This window comes from Squalius cephalus, assembly GCF_949319135.1.
Source record: "Squalius cephalus genome assembly, chromosome: 9".
Lineage (NCBI taxonomy): Eukaryota > Metazoa > Chordata > Actinopteri > Cypriniformes > Leuciscidae > Squalius > Squalius cephalus.
Genome location: NC_137130.1, coordinates 3,227,523 through 3,249,546, shown reverse-complemented (window position 1 = coordinate 3,249,546; position 22,024 = coordinate 3,227,523). Strand labels below are relative to the sequence as shown.

General features: G+C 34.6%; 2 protein-coding genes across 2 annotated transcripts in view; one reads left to right on the top strand and one right to left on the bottom strand.

The window, feature by feature from the left end:
* The first annotated feature begins 377 nt into the window (after positions 1–377).
* LOC307164816 (uncharacterized protein) lies at positions 378–8,848 on the top strand. Its single transcript, XM_079881960.1, has 14 exons — positions 378–600; positions 704–760; positions 893–1,019; positions 1,111–1,200; positions 4,398–4,585; positions 4,699–4,732; positions 4,826–4,907; positions 5,020–5,155; positions 5,257–5,306; positions 6,175–6,380; positions 7,627–7,771; positions 7,859–7,900; positions 7,980–8,010; positions 8,483–8,848. Exons 1-14 carry the CDS (start codon positions 552–554, stop codon positions 8,623–8,625), a joined length of 1,380 nt encoding a protein of 459 aa, XP_079738086.1. The 5' UTR covers positions 378–551; the 3' UTR covers positions 8,626–8,848.
* An 866-nt stretch (positions 8,849–9,714) lies between these two features.
* Positions 9,715–22,024, bottom strand: part of pfkla (phosphofructokinase, liver a) — a 28,554-nt gene continuing 16,244 nt past the window's right edge. The window contains exons 14-22 of the mRNA XM_079881954.1: positions 21,727–21,797; positions 21,558–21,645; positions 19,878–20,030; positions 18,284–18,448; positions 17,981–18,042; positions 17,224–17,335; positions 15,276–15,375; positions 14,970–15,075; positions 9,715–12,064 (exon numbers count right to left, since the gene is read on the bottom strand). Coding sequence (XP_079738080.1) covers positions 11,917–12,064; positions 14,970–15,075; positions 15,276–15,375; positions 17,224–17,335; positions 17,981–18,042; positions 18,284–18,448; positions 19,878–20,030; positions 21,558–21,645; positions 21,727–21,797 — 1,005 coding nt within the window. The 3' untranslated portion in view covers positions 9,715–11,916. The remainder of the gene's footprint in view (positions 12,065–14,969; positions 15,076–15,275; positions 15,376–17,223; positions 17,336–17,980; positions 18,043–18,283; positions 18,449–19,877; positions 20,031–21,557; positions 21,646–21,726; positions 21,798–22,024) is intronic.

Sequence of the window (22,024 nt, the reverse complement as noted above, 5' to 3'; positions counted from 1 at the left end):
TACAGTCTATGTGAGAGAGCAGTACAAACGATTCTCCTACGTTTATTGCTACATTTATTATTACAATCAGTATTTTTTTCTAAATATTATTTTTAAATTTGTGTATACGTCTGCATTTATTTCAAATATGTTATCAAATAAGGCAATTTAATTGTTATGCACAGCACATACAATATGATATCATTAAAAACTTTGATGTTATTGATCGCACATGGTTAAATCTCTTTAATTATTTATTCAGAAAATAAGTAACGACTTGTCTCACGCCAGGCTAACCAAATTAACTTACTTATTTAATAATTTATTTATATTTATTATTTAATTTATTTTAAACTGATCTGATTCGCGAGTATGTCGTCATCACATGTCAGTCAGAATCTCGTGCAGTAACGGACGTTTTAACTGACGCGCTCGAACTCCGTATACACACAATATTCGCCTTTCAATTCCATATTTGAGTTATATAATATATCAAGACTGGAAAATAGGTCTATTTACGTGATATTTGTGGTATTTTCAAGACCTGTGTGTGTGTGTTTTATCGGGTTTGAATGGAGGAACAGACGGTAAATCAAATGGACAACCTGCTGCTTCAGTTAGGTGATGAGAGCGCTTCATTTATTTATTTATTCATTTATTTTACATACCGGTTCTTTGACAATTTTAACTTGATATGTATTATATACTGTTATATCTACGACAGGTATAGAGACTCGAGAACTTGCTCAGAGGAATAATGACCTCAAGCAGCAAATACAAAGTAAGTTTTTAGGAACACCTCACTAAAAACATTGGATAAACCTTGGACAAAAAAAGCTCCCCTAATCACCCACATATAAAGATAAAAAAATTAGTTTGTTATCATCAATTGTTCTGTCTGTTGTGTTTTTAGTTTGTGAGTCCAACATTCAGGAGAAGAAGGATTACATTAAGACAACACAACTTACCATCAGCAAACTCGATGAGGAGATCCAGCAAAAACAAAACACTGGGAAGTTTATCAAAGAAAACACAAAAAAGTATGGCAAAGTGTGACTGACAATATTTTTATTTTCCAGTCTCAAACTTAGCATAATATAGTTTAATATGAATATTTTGTTCTGATATCAGTCAACAGAGAACAGGACATCTGCTGCTTCAGTATGAAAAGACACTGGAAGCTGAGCTAGAGAAGAGACAGAACAGCTATAATCAAGACATGTAGGTTCAACATGAAGTACCATAACAGTGTTGTACGGTGACGGAGAGAGCTCAACAAGACACATGCGACTAGAAAAAACACCAGTAAATTAAGAAAACATCTTCATTAGTTGGACAACACATGTGCTCCAAATACTCACAACGCAACCAAATACAGAAACATGCTTCAAGTACTCTCAACACAACAAATACTCACAACGCAACCAAATACAGAAACACGCTTCAAATACTCACAACGCAACCAAAATACAGAAACACGCTTCAAATACTCACAACGCAACCAAAATACAGAAACACACTTCAAGTACTCTCAACACAACAAATACTCACAACGCAACCAAAATATAGAAACACGCTTCAAATACTCACAACACAACCAAAATACAGAAACACGCTTCAAGTACTCTCAACACAACAAATACTCACAACGCAACCAAATACAGAAACACGCTTCAAATACTCACAACGCAACCAAAATACAGAAACACGCTTCAAGTACTCTCAACACAACAAATACTCACAACACAACCAAATACAGAAACACGCTTCAAATACTCACAACGCAACCAAAATACAGAAACACGCTTCAAGTACTCACAACACAACAAATAATCACAACACAACAAATACAGAAACACGCTTCAAATACTCACAACACAAATACTCACAACGCAAGCAAATACAGAAACACACTTCAAATACTCACAACGCAACCAAAATACAGAAACACGCTTCAAGTACTCTCAACACAACAAATACTCACAACGCAACCAAAATACAGAAACACGCTTCAAATACTCACAACGCAACCAAATACAGGAACATGCTTCAAATACTCACAACACAACAAATACTCAAAACACAACAAATACAGAAACACGCTTTAAACTCACAACACAACAAATACTCACAACACAACAAATACAGAAACACGCTTCAAATACTCACAACACAACCAAAATACAGAAACACGCTTCAAGTACTCTCAACACAACAAATACTCACAACGCAACCAAATACAGAAACACGCTTCAAATACTCACAACGCAACCAAAATACAGAAACACGCTTCAAGTACTCTCAACACAACAAATACTCACAACACAACCAAATACAGAAACACGCTTCAAATACTCACAACGCAACCAAAATACAGAAACACGCTTCAAGTACTCACAACACAACAAATAATCACAACACAACAAATACAGAAACACGCTTCAAATACTCACAACACAACAAATACTCACAACGCAAGCAAATACAGAAACACACTTCAAATACTCACAACGCAACCAAAATACAGAAACACGCTTCAAGTACTCTCAACACAACAAATACTCACAACACAACCAAATACAGAAACACGCTTCAAATACTCACAACGCAACCAAAATACAGAAACACGCTTCAAGTACTCTCAACACAACACTCACAACGCAACCAAAATACAGAAACACGCTTCAAATACTCACAACGCAACCAAAATACAGAAACACGCTTCAAGTACTCTCAACACAACAAATACTCACAACGCAACCAAAATACAGAAACACGCTTCAAATACTCACAACGCAACCAAATACAGAAACATGCTTCAAATACTCACAACACAACAAATACAGAAACACGCTTTAAACTCACAACACAACAAATACTCACAACACAACAAATACAGAAACACGCTTCAAATACTCACAACACAACAAATACAACGCAAGCAAATACAGAAACACACTTCAAATACTCACAACGCAACCAAATACAGAAACACGCTTCAAATACTCACAACACAACAAATACTCACAACGCAAGCAAATACAGAAACACGCTTCAAATACTCACAACACAACAAATACTCACAACGCAAGCAAATACAGAAACACATTTCAAATACTCACAATGCAACCAAATACAGAAACACGCTTCAAGTACTCACAACACAACAAATACTCACAACGCAACCAAATACAGAAACATGCTTCAAATACTCACAACACAACAAATACTCACAATGCAACCAAATACAGAAACACGCTTCAAGTACTCACAACACAACAAATACTCACAATGCAACCAAATACAGAAACACGCTTCAAGTACTCACAACACAACAAATACTCACAACGCAACCAAATACAGAAACATGCTTCAAATACTCACAACACAACAAATACTCACAACACAACAAATACTCACAACGCAACCAAATACTCACAACACAACAAATACAGAAACAAGCTGCAAATACTCACAACGCAACCAAATACTGTTTCTGTATTTGGTTGCATTGTGTGCAGCACATGTGTTGTCAAACTGATGAAGATGTTTTCTTAATTTGCTGATGTTTTTTCTATTTGTATGTGTTTTCTTCAGTTGCAGCGCATTGAGCTGTCTCCGCCACTGTAGTGTTGCGCTTGAAGGAACTTAACCCTGACATAGGAAAAATCTATTAAAAACTAGAACAGTTTATTAAACATTTAGAGAGAGAAAAATCTATAAAAAAATCTATATATATTTGATACACCAGGCTTTTATGACTCATATTATAGTATGATATAGTGAGAATATGGATCTCATACTCAAGGAGGAAAAAACATCTCAATGTTATTCAGAGGTCCAAACTGAGCAAAAATTAAATTAAATTAAATTCTTATAGCTTGTAATGTAAATCAATGAGATCTTTATAACAGTATAATAGACTACTTGCATAAAATGCATATACATATCAGTTACATCACCCAATAATATGTCTTAGATGATTTGAAAGATCTGTATTTCAAAACATAATGCAATGCAATACAATGATGATTGACAGAAAATTAAATGTTCCTCAAAAGCCTGATGGATCATATCTTATACTTCCTTAAGTTGCTTCTGTCCAGCAAGTGTTCATTTTGAAATATTACTAACGGAATAAAAAGTTTTTCTTATGTTTACTTTATAAAAAAAACCAGCATAAAGGCACATGAACCACGACCTGAAGATGAACGTTTTTACAATTATACTAAAAGGCCTTTTACTTGCTAAAAACATATAAACTATATCAGTCAGATGGCAGAAGGCATGTAGTCGATTGTGTGCGACAGGTTTTCCAGTAAAGTTTTGATCATGTTGAGGCCTTAGAAGAAATTCACATATCAAGCATGATACAGTAGGCTTTATACTGTAAGGCTAAAGATGATTGGTCTTTGAAGGAAAATGTTCCAGGAGAGAATCGAGAGCTACAGGAGCGTGTTTCAGCAGTATAAGGATCGATACTGCCAGAACTCACAAGCTCAAAAACTGCTGAAGGCTCAAGCTGAGAATGAGGAAATCGAAAGGAGAATGAGAGCAATAGAAGAACAAATAATGGAGAAGGATAGAGAACTGACAGCGGCACTAGGTAACTCTGTTCTTAAAGTAACAGTTCATTCAAAAATAAAAAATCATGTTGTTCCAAACAACAGAAATAAAGTTTAAAAGAATAAAACTATTCATTCAACACTGTTTTGACAGGTGAGGAGGAGCCAGTCACTGATGGTGCTGACAGGTATTTTATCTTTACAGCAGATTTGTTTTGTTTTTATCAGAGGTTTGTTGCATTCGTCTAATTAACTTTTTTCTGAAATCGCTATGAAAGTAGTAAGTGTCCAGACAATGACGGCCTACAAACTGAAAGCGAGTCATTTGATGAAATGGTCCCTCATCAAGAGCCCATAACGCAGGTACTTCCTGAAACTGCAAGTACAGCTCCATCTACATGAATTGGGAGAAAGAAAGAAAAAATTATTCTATTTAATACTTGAGAAAAGTTATTGTGAGTTCTGTAACTTTTAGAGGCCTGAAGAATACGCAGACGAGCGCATGGCTGCTGAAGAGCCTTCTGAGGCGAGTAAGGTTAAAACTGCAGAAAGTGAATCTCAAATGGACACGTTTGCCCACAGTGTATGGACAAAGAGAGAAACTGTAGAAGGTAAACACCAGCATAATATTAATATTTTGAAAGCATCACAAGATAAACCACAATTAGCACACAGATTTATCGATCACAATCGAGTTTTCCTTTCATTATAGATCAAATGCAAGAAGGCGATCAGAGTCAGTCAGTGAACGTGAATGAACCGGTATAGTAGAAATACAAACAACTGGTTTTAAATGATTAAAATATACCCTACCGGTCATGTTTGTAATAATTATGTTCTTTTTAAATGTTTTTGAAAGAAGTCTCTTCTGTTCATCAAGGCTCGATTTATTTTATGAAGAATACAGCAAAAACAGTAATACTGTGAAAAATTATTACAATTTAAAATAACTGTTTTCTATTTGAATATATTGTAATTTTTTTAATTTTCAGCATCATTACTCCAGTCTTCAGTGTCACATGATCCTTCAGAAATCATTCTAATATGATTAGCTCCTCAATTATTAATTATGGTTCTTATTATTAGTGTTGAAAACGGCTTAATGTTTTCGTGGGAACCGTGATCCTTTTTTTCACAATTCTTTGATGAATAGAAAGTTCAAAAGAACAGCATTTTATTTGAAATAGAAATCACATGATAAATGTCTTTACTGTCACTTTTGATTAATTTGATGCATCTTTGCTGAATAAAAGTAATAATTTCTTTAAAAAAAACTTTTAAATTGTATTGTATCACAGTATTCCATAAAATAAAGTAGTTTTCAACATTGATAATAATCATAAATGTTTCTTGAGCAGCAAATCATCATATTAGAGTGATTTCTGAAGGATCATGTGACACTGAAGACTGGAGTAATGATGCTGAAAATTCAGCTTTGAGCACAGGAATAAATTACATTTTACTATATATTCACATAGAAAACAGTTCTTTCTTTGTTTGTAATAATAATAATTGTAATAATATTTCATAATATTACTGTGTTTGCTGTAAGAGACTTCTTTCAAATACATGACCTTTGACCAGAAGTGTACTGTATATATTCTTATAATTTCTGTTTGGATGAATGCAGCAGGGGAATGTGAATGTGTCATGTGCTTCTGAGCTCATGATGGAAATATCAGAAGAGGAGGAGAAGGAGGAGGAGGAGGAGGAAGATAGTTTGGAGGCGACCACAGCAGAAACTCATGAGGACACAGTGACTGAGGGCGCCGTCTGCCCTCCTCCCTCACCGGCTGGAATTAAAGCCACCCCGACCACCCCGACCTTCTCCTTAAAGTACGACCTGACCTCAGTGTTCATGATGGAGCGCACTGTACCACTTACATTAGTCTAAAGTCAACATGAAACAACATTTGCAACCTATTTTTCTTCATGCATTTTTCAGGGATACATCTAAATTGTGGTGCACAACTCAAGTCAGCTTTATTTCTATTGCGCTTTATACAGTACAGATTGTTTCAAAGCAGCTGTACAGAAATAAACAGAAAAATAACAGAATCAAATATGAGGCAAATTCTGCTGTAAAGCAGCTCTAAAAAGACATGTGCCATTATTCAGCTCAATTCAGTTCAATAACTGTAAAGTTAATCAATTATGAAACAAGTTCAATTCAGCCATAAACAGCTCTACAGAAGATAACACTAGGCGCGTTTCCATTACAGATATGCGCAAAAAAATTGTATCGTTAAAAAAACGATTGCGAAATTATGGCTTTTTTTCATTAACCGATGTTATGCAACCAAAAATACATTTTTTCCTCTCGCGATAAGTCATTCCAAAAATCATGGCGACGAACGTTGGTAGGTTTATATATATCACAGACACCACACTAGACATTATTATTATTAATGGAAGGAGACGTATGTGTGTTATCCAATCATTAATGGTGAGGAAAGACCCTTATACAGTGAGCGGCTCATATGAGGTGTTTCTGGGTGTTTCTCCCTCATTTCTGCTCCGAGGTCTTGATTGTGGCATCTCTTTGAGGTTTAGAATCCAGTATTCCTGTAATTCTTTTGTCTTTTATGAATTTAATAAAGAGCTCTGTCTCGTATTCTGTCCAAACACACGCGTCATCTACGTCAGGTGACCTGCAAATGCGCTAAAACTGTTTCCATTGCAGTTTTCGAATTGCCTGAAAAACCACCTCATGCGAGCGTGAAAACTTTTTTTTGCGATAAATGGGAGTTTTTGCGAAATTGGCGTATTTTCAATTTGCGCAATTTGAAGGGTAATGGAAACGCGGCTAGTGTCATTATTCAGCTCAATTCACTTCAAGTTTTGTTCTCATCCAATAGTGTCAGTGCAGTCAAATTAGTAATATTACTGTGCCTTCTAAACTAGTCTTTAAGTGAAGGGATTGTGAATGTCAACCAGAAAGGATTTAGAGGCAATGTTTAATCTTGATTTTATTTGCTTTAACGTGCTCTGATGATGTATCATTCACAAGAGCAGGGACATGTATCAGAAAGTAAACACGTTTTAATAGAACTATTTTGATTACTGTTCGATCTGTTAACAGCAACAGTCCCAGATGCTCACCTGGACGACAGGAGATCTCAGACACCAAGTCGCCCGCTTTCGTCTTCTCCATGATGTCTGGTCCAAACACACCTGCGTTCTCCAAGATGGGCTGTGACTTCGACGTGGGATCGGCAGCAGAAGAGGTGAACTTCAGAAGCTGGAAGACTCACACGTGCATTGTTTCATTAAAGAGTTGCATCATTTAATTTGTGTGTGCGTGTGTGTTGTAGGCATCTCCATTTACCTTCACAAGCTCCTATTTCAGCGACAAGGTATTTCTGGAGAAATGTTTGTGTTTAATGGCTGAATGTTTTAAATGTTTGAAAGCTGATTTTGTATTTCTGGGAACAGAAGTCACCAGGATCAGCACCCAAGTTCTCAGGTGAAGTATGATTCATGAGTAATATCTACTCTACCTGTCAAAAGTTTGGAATAATTACATTTTTTTTCAAAGAAGTGTCTTATGCTCACCATTTATTATGATTATACTCCATTTATTTGATCAAAAATACAGTAAAAACAGACATATTGTCAATATTATAATTCAAAATAGCTGTTTTCTATGTAAATATATAGTAGAGTGTAATTTATTCCTGTTCACAGGAATAAATTACGTTTTACAATATATTCACATAGAATATGGTTACTTTAAACTGTAATAAATATTTCACAATATTACTGTAGTTTTAATAGAATAAATGCAGGAGCAAGCCATCTTTAAAAACAAAAAAATATTCCAAATTATAAATTATATTTTGTACATATGTACATAAAAATAGTCTTATATTTTCTGCTTTGTGACATTTTCATGAAAAGTCAAGAGTCTAGAGTTAATGCTGTTGTTTCTCTCCAAGGTTTCCTGTTTGATGAAGCCGAGAGTCGTCAGGAGGAGTTTTCCTTCTCGTTCGGGATGGAGAGCCCTCAGAAGAGCTCATCCACACAGGGCACTTCAGGACCGGCTGATTCCTTTCCCTTTTCATTCAGCTTTGGAAAATGATAACTTCACAAACATAAATCTCATCCATATAGCTGTACTTCAGAGATGTGTTCAAATGTCTGTTGATGTTACATTCGATACTATATGTTGTATGTTTGTTAAATACATGTTTATAACAGTTACATACTGCAATATTTACTGCAGATTCTGCTCCTTTTGTTCACTGTTGCAATTTTAGTTCGAGCAATATGATTCAAAATAACTTATTCACAGAGAACATTTCAATATATGCTTATACTTCAATGCATGCATTATAATTAATAGTAAATTAAAGGAATGTTTTGAATTTCTTGCATTTTCTTCTCATTAAATGTATTTGGTGCTAATTTGTTACTGAAAATATAACAACACTGAAAAACTCTATTTTGAATTGTTTTCCCTCTACGTACAACACAGCAAGATATTTTTAAATATATATTTTTATTATAGATTGTAGTATATATTTTTTTTTATTAAATGACAGTACATTCCTTTTAATATGACATTCATCATTTACATGTTAGATTGTGATGGCTTACATTTACAGACAGAAACTGAATCATTTACTGAACACTTCTGGAGATTTCAGTAAAATAAACATTTCATAGTTGTTGACAGTAATACGAAAATCTGCTAATCACAGAAGTTTGAAATGTTCTGACAAAACCTGTCAAGAACACGTCCAGTTGCATAAACACAGTCACTATGTTAAGACTATCTTAAAAACTAGTCAACAACTAGCAGTTAGATAAGAAATCCAATTCACATTAAACCGATCTAACTTTTATCTATCTTGACTTTAAATTATTTTTATTTTATATAACTAATTTTTAAGACTAGTCTTAGCCAAGCTGTTTACGCAACCGGCCATAGATGACTATAATCTGAGCAGTTTATTCAACTGGCCAAAACAGGCCATATTTAACCCCCAAAATCAGGAGAAAAATTACGTTTTGCAAAAATAAAATGAAACTTTTAGGATCTTTATGATTTTTGCATTGTGAAATTTTCATGACAATTAAACAAACAAAAATCTCATTCTTAATACTGCAATGCTAAACATTATGTTAGTGAGTATGAAAATAATGTCACAATGCAAAAAAAAATGTATTTACTTTCATTCGCCTGTTTTAGATACACTCATACCTGGTTCATCATAGCGATTATTTTCTAGAATTTTCAATGAATGTCAATGTAGAGTATTAAATACTGGGGATGTAAACCATGCTGCACTAGAACTATTGCTTCACATTAATCACGTTGCATAGACAGTCACAATATCACAGACACAACACTGGAGACCACAGACACACATCACCTGATCTAATGTTTCACAATCACAGCACCTGGTTCACAATCTCCACCTTTACCTGCGACATCAAACCATTCCCCGCATGGAAAAGCTGCAGGAATAAAGATTCGCCAGGAAATAGACAGTACAATCTGCAGGAACTTTTATCAACTAACAGCAGCAGTTTAGTGTAAAGAATAAACACAGTGACCGTCTACACTGAAAGTGACCGGTGTTGCATTGCACAAGGAAAATACATTTTTGAACAGCAAAATAACTACATTACAACAACAAGGTGATTTTAATTAGAGGACCAGAAACATCACGAGCTGGCTTTGATGAAATGGTCTAAAGTGATTCAAATATATAACAAATTAAATTTATAGCAATAGATTCACACATATTATTTTTTTGTTAACAAAAATCGAGCGGAAACAGATGTGTGCAGTGTTTTCTCCAAGTTAAGTCCTTTCACTGAGACGTGTTTTTGTCCTGCTAAAACTGAGCTTTTCTAATCTAAAGACGCTCTACTAAGTGCATCCATTTGAACACGACAGTATTTGAAAACGCTGATGCATGTTTAGTCATGATCATGCATATTATACGACGCGAAGCGGTCAAGCGGAGGGATCTTGAATCAGCCTGAAGGGGTTGTTATTCGCTATAATAACCGCCTCGCTCTACATTATCCCGCTTATTACATGGCTACCTACCAAATAAATCAATAATTTGACACAAAATATTGATCTAAAAAGGAGTTTATTGATTTAAAAACGATTGTATTGCTTCCGCTAAAGAAAATAGTCCGTTCTGTCTCTACGGTTAGAATCCTGCGTCCATAGCAACGCTCTGTTTTTCATGGCAACGGTGTGTTATACTTAGCAGCGGTCTGTTATCAAGAAATAAAATAACACACCGCTTTCTACATTAGAATTCAACCAAGCCATGTAATAATGATATATACATTATCTATGGTTGTACCAGGTTTATTGCGCCTGCTATTTACTTCCATAATGTTAAAAATAAATGCTGCTTTGTACAATCTTCATATTACATTCCTGCAGATATGACAGAAAATGTACTTGCGATTGTGGCAAAACATGAGGACAGTTGTGTTGAGTGAGATATTTTGCAAATAAAATAATCGTGGCAGAAGAATAGCTTGAGGAATTTATAACATTTGGTCTCAGTGAGCTTTTACGCTTAATGCATACACAGTAAGATGATTTAAGCATTTTCAGTAGAGGTGTAACAATATATCGTGTCACAATATATCGCAATACAAAAATGCAGCAATATGTTTCTTGGATAGTGACAATATAGTTTTCAGAGTTTTAGTGTCAGTACTACATTAAACAACTATATATAATGTTGAATATAATATATAATAATGCAATGGGGTTATATTTGTGGGTCCTGATAATGCCAAATGTCTGATGTTACCAGTAAAAAGTGGCTTTATTTTAAATATATCTAGTCGTGAAACAATGCAAGCATATTCATCTAAAATAATTCTGTTCAGAATCATGAATATTGTTATTCTGGTGTCTCTATTGTCCTGCATTGGGTTTCAGCACCAAGTCCAAGTCTGTTCATTTACACACACAATGTAATATCAAATTTAGCATTTTAATCAACAGTTAATGTTTTGTTAACTTTTTATCATTTGTCTTGGAGTGTCGCAATAATATTGTATCGTGATATGTATCGAATCGTGACATGAGGGTCTCGTTACACCCCTAATTTTCAGACATTTCAGTGTGGACGGAGAGTGTTTAGAAACGAAAACGCAGTTTTAATGTAAATATATCAATAATTCTATTAATTACACTGGGAGTGATCTAGTTTTGGACGCTCTGCATCAGTCCAGCATAAAGATGGAGCAAATACAGGCCTCCAATGGAGAAGAAGATCAGGTTCAGGCACACATCTAGAGTCGTACCCTCCTTCACTCACTAAAGCATCAGGCGTTCACCTGTTCTAACGGAGGAGTGGCAGTCGTGTGTGGGTTGAAGGTCGCTTTAAAACCCGGTGTCGATGCTGAGAGAGCGACGGGTCACGTGTTCGATCTCTCCCGTCACATACTCGTTGAAGGACGTCTGATACTTTGCCAACATCTTCAGCATCAGTCGGAGATTCAGCCACCACTGAGTCTTGGGCATCCGGTGTCTGCAGGGCGAGAGAAACTGCTCACTGACACTGGAACACTTTAATAATGTAATGTATTAACTAACAATGAGCAATACATTTGTTACAGTAGTTATTAATCTTTGTTAATGTTAGTTAATAAAAATACAGCTGTTCATTGTTGGTTCATGTTAGTTCACAGCGCATTAACTAATGTTAACAAATACAGCCTTTGATTTTAACCCTCTGGGGTCTAAGGTGTTTTTGGGGCCCTTGGGATGTTTTGACATGCCCTGACATTTGTGCTTTTTTCAGTTATTTATAAACATGATAATGGCAAAGGTGTAAATTCACTCTATATAGCACAAACATGGCTACCATAATATGTGAGCAACATGTATGTAGATGTTTGTATTTTTAAGAGAATAATGTTTATGCGTGGTAATTGAAAAAAATAAAAATGAAAGTTGCTGAAATAAGACCACAAAACTCATACTAAATATGTGTCCACAAGACTTTTGACTAATGGATGTTGTCGCTTCGAGTTCTGGCTTCAAAATTATGTGAAAATAGTCTTGCTTTATCATTCACATAAAACAATACATTGATTTAAATTGAGTAAGACAGGTTTTGCTTGGAAAGCCAATATGCGAGGGGGGCGTGAACGAGGAGTGGTTTACACCTGAGAATACAATGTCCCACCCACTCTGCATAATGACATATTAGTAAATGTTGAAATTAATATTACCTAAGATTAATAAATGCTGAAGAAGTATTGTTCATGTTAACTAATGTAAAAAAAAAAAAAAAAAAAAATGTAGTTAACTAATGTTAACTAATGAACCTTATTGTAAAGTGCTACCCTGATACTATGGAAGCTTATGGGTAGCAATATTAAATTTGAAATGTAATATGTAAAATGACAATGCATTTCTGTATTTAAATTTTAATTTTCCAATACATTTGTGCAACGTTTGGTGCAAAATGAAAATGTTTTTATACTGTATGTAAATTGAATATTAAAACTAGTGCATAAAATGGCAAATGTAAATTATATAATTGAATTATCATTTTCATTTTGCACCAACGTTGCACAAATGTAATGGAAAATGTAAATTTAAATACAGAAATGCATTGTCATTTTACATATTACATTTCAAATTTAATATTGCTACCCATAAGCTTCCATATGATACTAGTTAGACTTGTCATTATGCATTGGTAAAGTAAGGTTTGATGCAGCCTTGAGAACTGGACAATAATTATATGAAGTGTTATTATTACACTGTATAAAAAATCCCCCTAATTCAACTCAAAAACTTCAGTTCAGTTGCTGCCTTACATTTTTAAGTTGACTATACAAGTCATTTCCACTCATTTAGTTTTTTAGCGCAATTTTCCACCGGACAAAATTGCGATTGTTAACTCATGATTTCTGTTCTGTCTGTGCGCACCAATCTTGCACTTCTATCTCCTCCTCAACCAGACCACCTGAGACTTCGGGTTTTCGGCATTATGTTAAGGAAGGTCTAATCTCGGGAACGCACAAAAAAAAAAAAAAAAATCCACGAAAAGATTTACTATCTCTTAGTGTTGTGATCCCATGACGTCAGAAAATTGCGCTAAAACACTCACTGAGTTTTTATTACTTGTTTAATTTTGTCTACCTGAATCATGCATAACTTAAAAAAAATTTTGTTGCAATTGTTTAAATTATTTCGATGTTGACTTTATCTCCATCTTTTAAAGTGAGTACTAACAACTCGACACAGCTGGTCATCTCCAAACAGAATAAAACAGACTTTCCTCCATCTCATGAGAATGCATTTCATTTTTCAACATCTTTCAAAAGTACTTTTTTCATGTGTCCATTTTTTTTAAAAGAGGAAAAAATATATTTTAAATTGAGAATATCGAGACACTACAGGTGAATATAACTTATAACTTAATATAATGAATTTAACTAGCAGATATCATCATGAAACCTTCTCAGTTGATTACCTACATTAAGATGAGGGGAAAAAAATATTACAAGTGTTCTGTAATTTAATGTTTAAATATGCAAATTAGGCAATATCTAATTAAATATGCACTAATTTGCATATATTTAAAAAAAACGAAATCTGAGTATTGGATAAAGCCAGGTTCAAAATTATTTTTTCATTGTTCACATATTAGATGGGAAAACAATTACAGAGGGATTTATGGATATCTACTTTTGTTCAGAAAATACTGTCAATAGCCTTAAAAAATGATTTTCGCCATGTTTTTTGGAATGAAATGTTATATAAATCAGGCTAGGAATAATATATTTACAAATCCCTCTGGAAATGTCTTCATAATATAACTAGGTACAAGACTGGAAGGTTTGGTGTATATCGGTGCTACTGAAGTGGAGATTTCAGACTTGGAGTATGAGAGAAAAGTCATTTTGAGCATATCAGCCAATGAGATTGCGCATTCAGCCCTTTTACTTTCACGATTGGTTGCTGATAAAAAGGAAATGACCATATTTGGATCCGACAGCATTGTACAGGAGAGAGAGCGCTTTCTAACGGTGTATGTGATGATTTACAACGCCAACTTTTGTTGAATTCATGAGAAATCTACAGACGCAAACAGACAAAGTGTAGTAAAATAAAGACCTAAATGTGTATTTTGGACTTTTTTTTCACCACAAGTCTGAAAGAAGACATGTTATTGAAGACAAATATCCCCAAATCTCAAAATTAACCAGTGAAAAAAAAAAAACAACGATGTTTTTGCCTGCCGTGTCTCGCCTTAAATCAGCCGTTACGATATTATTACGGCACAACTGGTTGTGAAAGTAGTACCTAATATGTAAGGGTGAAGTCAGGTTGATTAGGACAGTTTTTGACTAGGAAAAAGTGTCCTGCACCCCTACTGAACCTGGTGTATAATGTGTGTAATTGTTAGAGTCACTCACACAAAGTCGGTCTGGTCCTTCAGCTCAGTGACGGGACTGAAGGTCAAAACCTTCTTATACAGGCCGATCACACAGGCCGAGTCTGGGGTGTTAGCAAACACACGACCTGACAGACACAAACACACTCAGTCGTTTCATCTTCTGCAGAAATCTACAGTTTAAACTGCTGCTCAGAATTGGATCTGTCATGTGACTAAATACCATTGACTTGGAAAACACAAAAATGTAAAATTAAGAGTCAGAAATATCTGATTTATACAGAGATGTTTATATTACAGTTATATTTAGTTTTAAACATCCTCTCACCAAGTCTAAAATTGTCGATCATCTTCTCTGTGAGCCACTGCACGGCTCGAACGCCCAGTTTAGTGCCGTAGTTTCTGTCAAACGGTGTCGGCACTCCACCCTATCAACATCAGAGACACAACATCAGAAGACCAACATAATTTCTTTCAGCAGAGCCAAACCCCAATGTTGTAAAGTCCCCCTGTGGTTAATGTTGTCTATATATGTCTATGTGGTGTTTTTAATCTGCTAAGACAAACCATGTGTAAGTTCATAAGTCGACACCATTGCTGAGTATTTCCTCCTTAAAACTGCAGTGAACCAAAGACAGTCTCAAAAACACGCTTTGAAATCGCTGGTGTTTCTGACGTCACAAACTACCTTGTAACCAATCAGATCAACGTGTGATCGTCAACCAGTGGATCTCTGAGCTGAGTGAGTGAGTGGAGGCGGGGCTCATTTGCATATTCATAGAACCACGCATACTAAATGAGGCAAGTGTGTCGAGTTACATTCAAGATATTTTAAGGCATTTAAGGAAAAAACATTTAAATATGTCATTTTGGTGATGAAAGATGAGTTTTAAGGGATAAAATTATTGACTACAGGGGGCTTTTAAAATCTTTTAATAATGCACCATAATTGTACTTTAAGTAATCCATGAAAATGTTGATTTTCACTTACAATAAGATACCAATTGTTATCAATGAAAAATGCTTCTAAAGTGTTTAATAATCTCAGTTTAAGTTAATTTCAGCATTTACTAATACATTATTAAAATCTAAATCTGTATCTGTTAATATTATTTAATGGACCTGAGCTAACAATTTTGATTAACTGATGTTAACAAAGATTAATAATCAATGTAACAAATGTATTGCTCATTGTTAGTTAATGCATTAACTAATATTAACTAATGGGAGTTTATTGTGTTTCCATGAAAAACTGTGCAGATGAAATTTGCACTATTATAATGTAAATGCATGTTATGTCTGAAAACAATGCCAATCTTAAATATTTGATGCATTAAAGGTTTTTTAAATATCCGTTTAGTTGCAAGAAATAACCCTAAATAAACCCTAACCCTAATTAGGCTCTTTGACACAGTATTTGTGTGTGAATCAACTATGAAGTGTGCTTCAAATTGAAAAGCAGGTGATTTTTAAGATAATTAATAGGATGCACAGAGATGCTGAAAGAGAACCTTCATACGTCACTTTATTAGTTGTTAAAGGATAATTCCGGTATTTAGCACTTTGAGTCTCTTTTCTGGTTTGTTTTGGATGAACTAGAGTGGTGGACACGGGACGATGGGTCCTGTCTCGACTTCTTGACTCGTTTAGAAACACCTTTGACCGCTTCAGAGTGGCTGGCTACGGGCATGCACGAACATGTCCTTAAAACAACCCTTAACATTCGCTTTCAAAACTGTGTAACTCACCGAGTGGTTAGTGCTGTTCGTTGATGTTCCAAAACAAGTAGCATAGCGAAATACAGTTTCTGTCGTGTTTTATTTGGCATTTTGTAAAATCCCATTGATTTCTGTTGGAGAACTCATTGCTCGTTGATATTACTGCGTTTCTGACTCAAATATCGAGCGGAAGTTTATACGCGGTTATGAGGTATCTGAAAAATAGTTCCACTATAGCAAATAACACGGATTGAAATCATACATTGCGCCGATATATTTGTTTTTAATCATCAACGAACACCACTAACCACTCGTTGAGTTGCAGAGTTTTGAAAGCGAACGTTAAGGGTTGTTTTAAGGACATGTTCGTGCATGCCCGACGTAGACAGCCACTCTGAAGCGGTCAAAGGCGATTCTAAACGAGTCAAAAAGTCGAGACAGGACCCATCGTCAACATTTCTGTGTCCATCACTCTAGTTCATCCAAAACAAACCAGAAAAGAGACTCAAAGTGCTAAACACCGGAATTATCCTTTAAATTGCTAAGTTGAGTCTGTACCTGCTGTAGATGTCCCAGGACATTGACCCTGCAGTCGAAGACACCTTTGCCCTCTGCCGAGTAGAGCTTATGGATGAAATCAGTGGTGTATTGCTCATGGCATTTCTCATTCCTGTGAACAGAGCAGTTTCACACTCATGTCATTAAAGCTGCAGTGAGCCGTTCTTGAGAAACACGGGTGAAAATTGAAACCCAAGCAAACAATTTTGTGAATATTTGCTAGATGTCTGTTCTGTGTGTATGCAATTTCGGGTAACACTTTATTTTACAGTGTCGTTGTTACATACGTTACATGTACTTACCATAGTAATAACAGTAAATTATGCATAATTACATGCAACTAACCCTCAACCAAATCCTAACCCTATAGTAAGGACATGTGGTTGCTTAATATTACTCAGTTCTTAAATATATAATTGCACTGTAACAATGACACCTTAAAATAAAGTGTAACCCAATTTCGTATGCAGCCGCCATTTCCATCCTGGGAAATTGGTGCTAAATATCTGTCATAAAAATGGAAGTGGCTGCAATCGGGGGATACATCATTTTTCATACATCATAATAAATTATTATTTATGATCATATTCCAATAGTTTAGATTATCATCAAATAATTTAGGAACCTAAAATATGTGTTGCAGGGCAAAACAATGTGGACTCGTTACCTCAGCTGTTAATGTGTTAATGTGTTGTTAATGTGGACTCGTTACCTCAGCTGTTAATGTGTTAATGTGTTGTTAATGTGGACTCGTTACCTCAGCACCAGACCTCTCTGAATGTCCTTCTTCATTTTCTCCGTCAAATGCTCCACGTTGGTCTAAAAGAAGTGACACACCAACAGGAAAACAGTGTTTATTCTTCCATGAGTAGATATGGAGCGTTGGGAAATGTTAACTTATTGTATATTAAACTGTTTTATAAAATGATTATGCCATTAAAATGCACTCTCAATGCCTGTTTTTCTTTGGGAAACGAGTAACAGACTTAATATCAGCTGGCACATGGTGAAAACAATAATTATGATACTATCATAGACGATAAACATGGCACAGCCCTACCTTGAGGTCATGGATGTTGAAAGGATCTTCGAAGATGTAAGCGGCGTCCGCTCCGACAGCGATGCCTGTGGTGGTTGCCAGATATCCACAGTATCCACCCATAGTCTCCACCACAAACACTCTCCTCTTGGTCCCTGTGGCCGACTGCTTGATCTTATCACAGCTCTTCATGAAACACAGACCAGCTTCAGATTAAAAACTAGACGACGAATGCAGCGACACGGCATCTTTATTTATAGCTTCTGCAATTAAGGTATGCAGGTGTGCAAGCTTTTCAGATACAAGCCTCGTTTCAAAACCGAAAATTTCAAATGTAATCAAAGCAAGTTTTTGTATTAACCTCCTTTTATTTATTGGAAAGTTTTATATGCATAAATGTAAATATACAAAAAGCAAATCCCTCTTTGGCATCTTCAAACGAGAATTGAATTTGTACTTAAATACAATTTCAATGTTTAAGTTAATTTCAGCATTTACTAATACATTATTAAAATCTAAAGCTGTATCTGTTAATGTTATTTAATGGACCTGAGCTAACATGAACTAACAATTTTGATTAACTAATTAATAAGCATAACATTTAATCAAAGCAAGTTTTTGTATTAACCGCCTTTTATTTATTGGGAAGTTTTATATCCATAAATTTAAATGTACAAAAAGCAAACCCCACTTTGACATTTTCAAACGAGAATTGAATTTGTACTTAAATACATGTAAATAAGAAAGACATAAAAATAAAATCTAGAATTTGTGCCATGTTTAATATTCTTTTATTCATTCTTGTGCCCCCTCTTGTATTTCTTTCTTTTTCTTTTTTTCTTTTCTTTCTTTTACATCTCTTGACAAATAATTCTCAAAAGGTAAATTAGGCTTCTTTACATGACTATTGAACTTTTTTATTGTTTAAAAGTTTGTCTGTCTTTGTATCTTATGTTTGTTAAAATTTGCAATAAAAATAAATAAAAAATAAGCATAAAAATACATTTATAATTAAATTTTACATTAATGCTTCTACCCAAATCGATTTCAATTGCATATTCAGTATTTTGCATTGTATCGGTTCATGCATTTCTTGGGAATCAAACCCATGACCTTGAAGTTGCAAGCCAGGACACATAAATATTAGGTGAAATTGTATGGTTTTTTTATTGATTCTTTCAATATTTTCACAGATATCTCACTTAATCTTTTCTCATGATGCACTATGGGATTGCTTTGTCCACAAAGTAAACTGCACATGCAATGCTGCTTTAGCATTAGGCTTCTTACACAGCGTTACACTAACTTAGAGCATTTGTGTTGGTGCACATATGTTGCTCTAAGTGTGTATGTAGGGTTGGGAGACAGAAAAATGTATTCTCTGAAGCGTTGTAATTCTGACACAACTTCAAAAAAATAAAAGTTTACAGACGCACCCTAGCAAAATCGTCTACTGTGTATAGGCAGCTCACTAGATTTGGAAACAGAGCCACAATATTTTCTTGTGTTCTCCATTTCTTGCAAGTCACATTTAGGTTTGGTAAAATACATATTCCAATAATCTAAGAGGGAATATCTATGAGTGTTTATGTGAGTGTGTGAGTCCTGTACTTACGCCCATCGCTGCATTAACCGCAGTATCGCTGCCCAGACTGAACTCAGTGCCTGGAACATTGTTGCTGATGGTGGCAGGGATGATGCACATGGGAATACATAATTCATCATAACGGCCCCTCGCTTCAACCAACTCCAGTACGCCCTCGTACGCCTGGACACCACAGAGAGTGCAGTCAGATATCAGAAAGTGCAGTGCTGACATTTTTTTGTTGTTGAATTGAAAACTTAATTTTGCGTTTCATGGAAGATAATAGAAATAGAAATAGGGCTGGGTGATACAGAAAAAACATTCAAATTTTATTTCCAAATTTTGACAGTATTCAATAGATATCAAAATGTAAAAACAAAGATTTTTTTGCCCCCCATAATCTGGATAGTACAGCTGTTGTTACACAGTACATACTAATTGTTTACTACAAAATCAGCAATAGTCAAAAAAAAAAACAAAAAAAGACAGTGACACTTTTACATTTTTACTAAATGACCACAAAAGGAGAATTAAAAAATCATATAAACATAAAGGTATCGGAATAAAAATAAGAAATATACAAATATATATACATATATACAAATATATATACAGTACCAGTCAAAAGTTTGGAAACATTACTATTTTTAATGCTTTTGAAAGAAGTCTCTTATGCTCATCAAGCCTGCAGTTAAAAACAAAAACAAACAAAAAAAAACCAGTAATATTATGAAATATTATTACAATTTAAAATAATGGTTCTCTTTTTTAATATATTTTAAAATGTAATTTATTTTTGTGATGCAAAGCTGAATTTTCATCAGCAAGTACTCCAGTCTTTGGTGTCTTATGATCCTTCAGAAATCATTCTAATATGATGATTTGATGCTCAGTTATTATCAATGATGGAAACAGTTGTGCTGTTTAATATATTTTTTTGGAATACTTTTTTCAGGATTCATTGATGAGTAAAACGTTAACAGCATTTATTCATAAAAACAGCATTTATTCAAAATAAAAACATTTCTAACAATATAAATCGTTACCATCACCTTTTATCAATTTAACACATTCTTGAGTACTAATGTCTTAAAAAAAAAAAAGTTATTGTTCCCAAACTTTTGAACGGTAGTGTATATTGTTACAAAAGATTTCTATTCTAAATAAATACAGTTCTTTTTAACTTTTTATTCATCAAATAATCCTGAAAAAAGTATCTTAGGTTATAAAAAAAATATTAAGCAGCACAACTGTTTCCAACATTGATCATAAATCATCATATTAGAATGATTTCTGAAGGATCATAAGACACCAAAGACTGGAGTACTTGCTGATGAAAATTCAGCTTTGCATCACAAAAATAAATTACATTTTAAAGTATATTTAAAAAGAGAACCATTATTTTAAATTGTAATAATATTTCATAATATTACTGTTTTTTTTTTGTTTTTTGTTTTTTTAACTGCAGGCTTGATGAGCATAAGAGACTTCTTTCAAAAACATTAAAAATAGTAATGTTTCCAAACTTTTGACTGGTACTGTACATATATACATCTATATACATATATATATAAAATACACAAAAAGTGCAATCTTACTACAAAAGGTTATGGTTGTTGAAGCGACAAAGCAAGCTCTTTGAAGAACAAAGAAACACATTACACAGAATAAGTGTCATGTCTATTAGTTTGCATTAACGTGTTTGTGTACCTCAAAACCTCCGACGACAAACAGTGACTGGATGCTGAACTTGCTGAGGTTTTCCACCAGTTTCTCCATGCAGGTGCTGGGAAGAGTTCTGGAGAACATTGAGGGTCACAAAGCTGGGATTAAATTAAAGAGCCAGTGAAAAATGCACTGACTTTTAAAGATGACTGACCGTTTAGTTCCCAGCAGAGATCCGCCCTGACCCGTCCAGCCGGCCACCTGATTCCACGACACTTCATTTACCTAAAAAACAGTCCATTTGTTCATTTGGATTGCACTCATTTGTTGCATGCATTTGGGAATTATGGATAATAGGATCATTGGTTGGATGGAATCACGGAATCCAGTCATAGAAATGGAATTTACAGTATACTATAACACGAAATGTCATGGAATTGAAGCACAAAAATACTACTTAACCCTTTTGCCTGTGTTAATGCCAACTGCATAAAATTTGGCACAGGTGTGTA

Excerpts from the sequence above, each read along its gene's own strand:
- LOC307164816 (XM_079881960.1), top strand. The coding sequence starts at position 552 with ATGGAGGAACAGACGGTAAATCAAATGGACAACCTGCTGCTTCAGTTA. Across the intron at positions 4,586-4,698 it reads AGAACTGACAGCGGCACTAG|GTGAGGAGGAGCCAGTCACT; the intron begins GTAACTCTGTTC and ends CTGTTTTGACAG. Across the intron at positions 8,011-8,482 it reads ATCAGCACCCAAGTTCTCAG|GTTTCCTGTTTGATGAAGCC; the intron begins GTGAAGTATGAT and ends TTTCTCTCCAAG.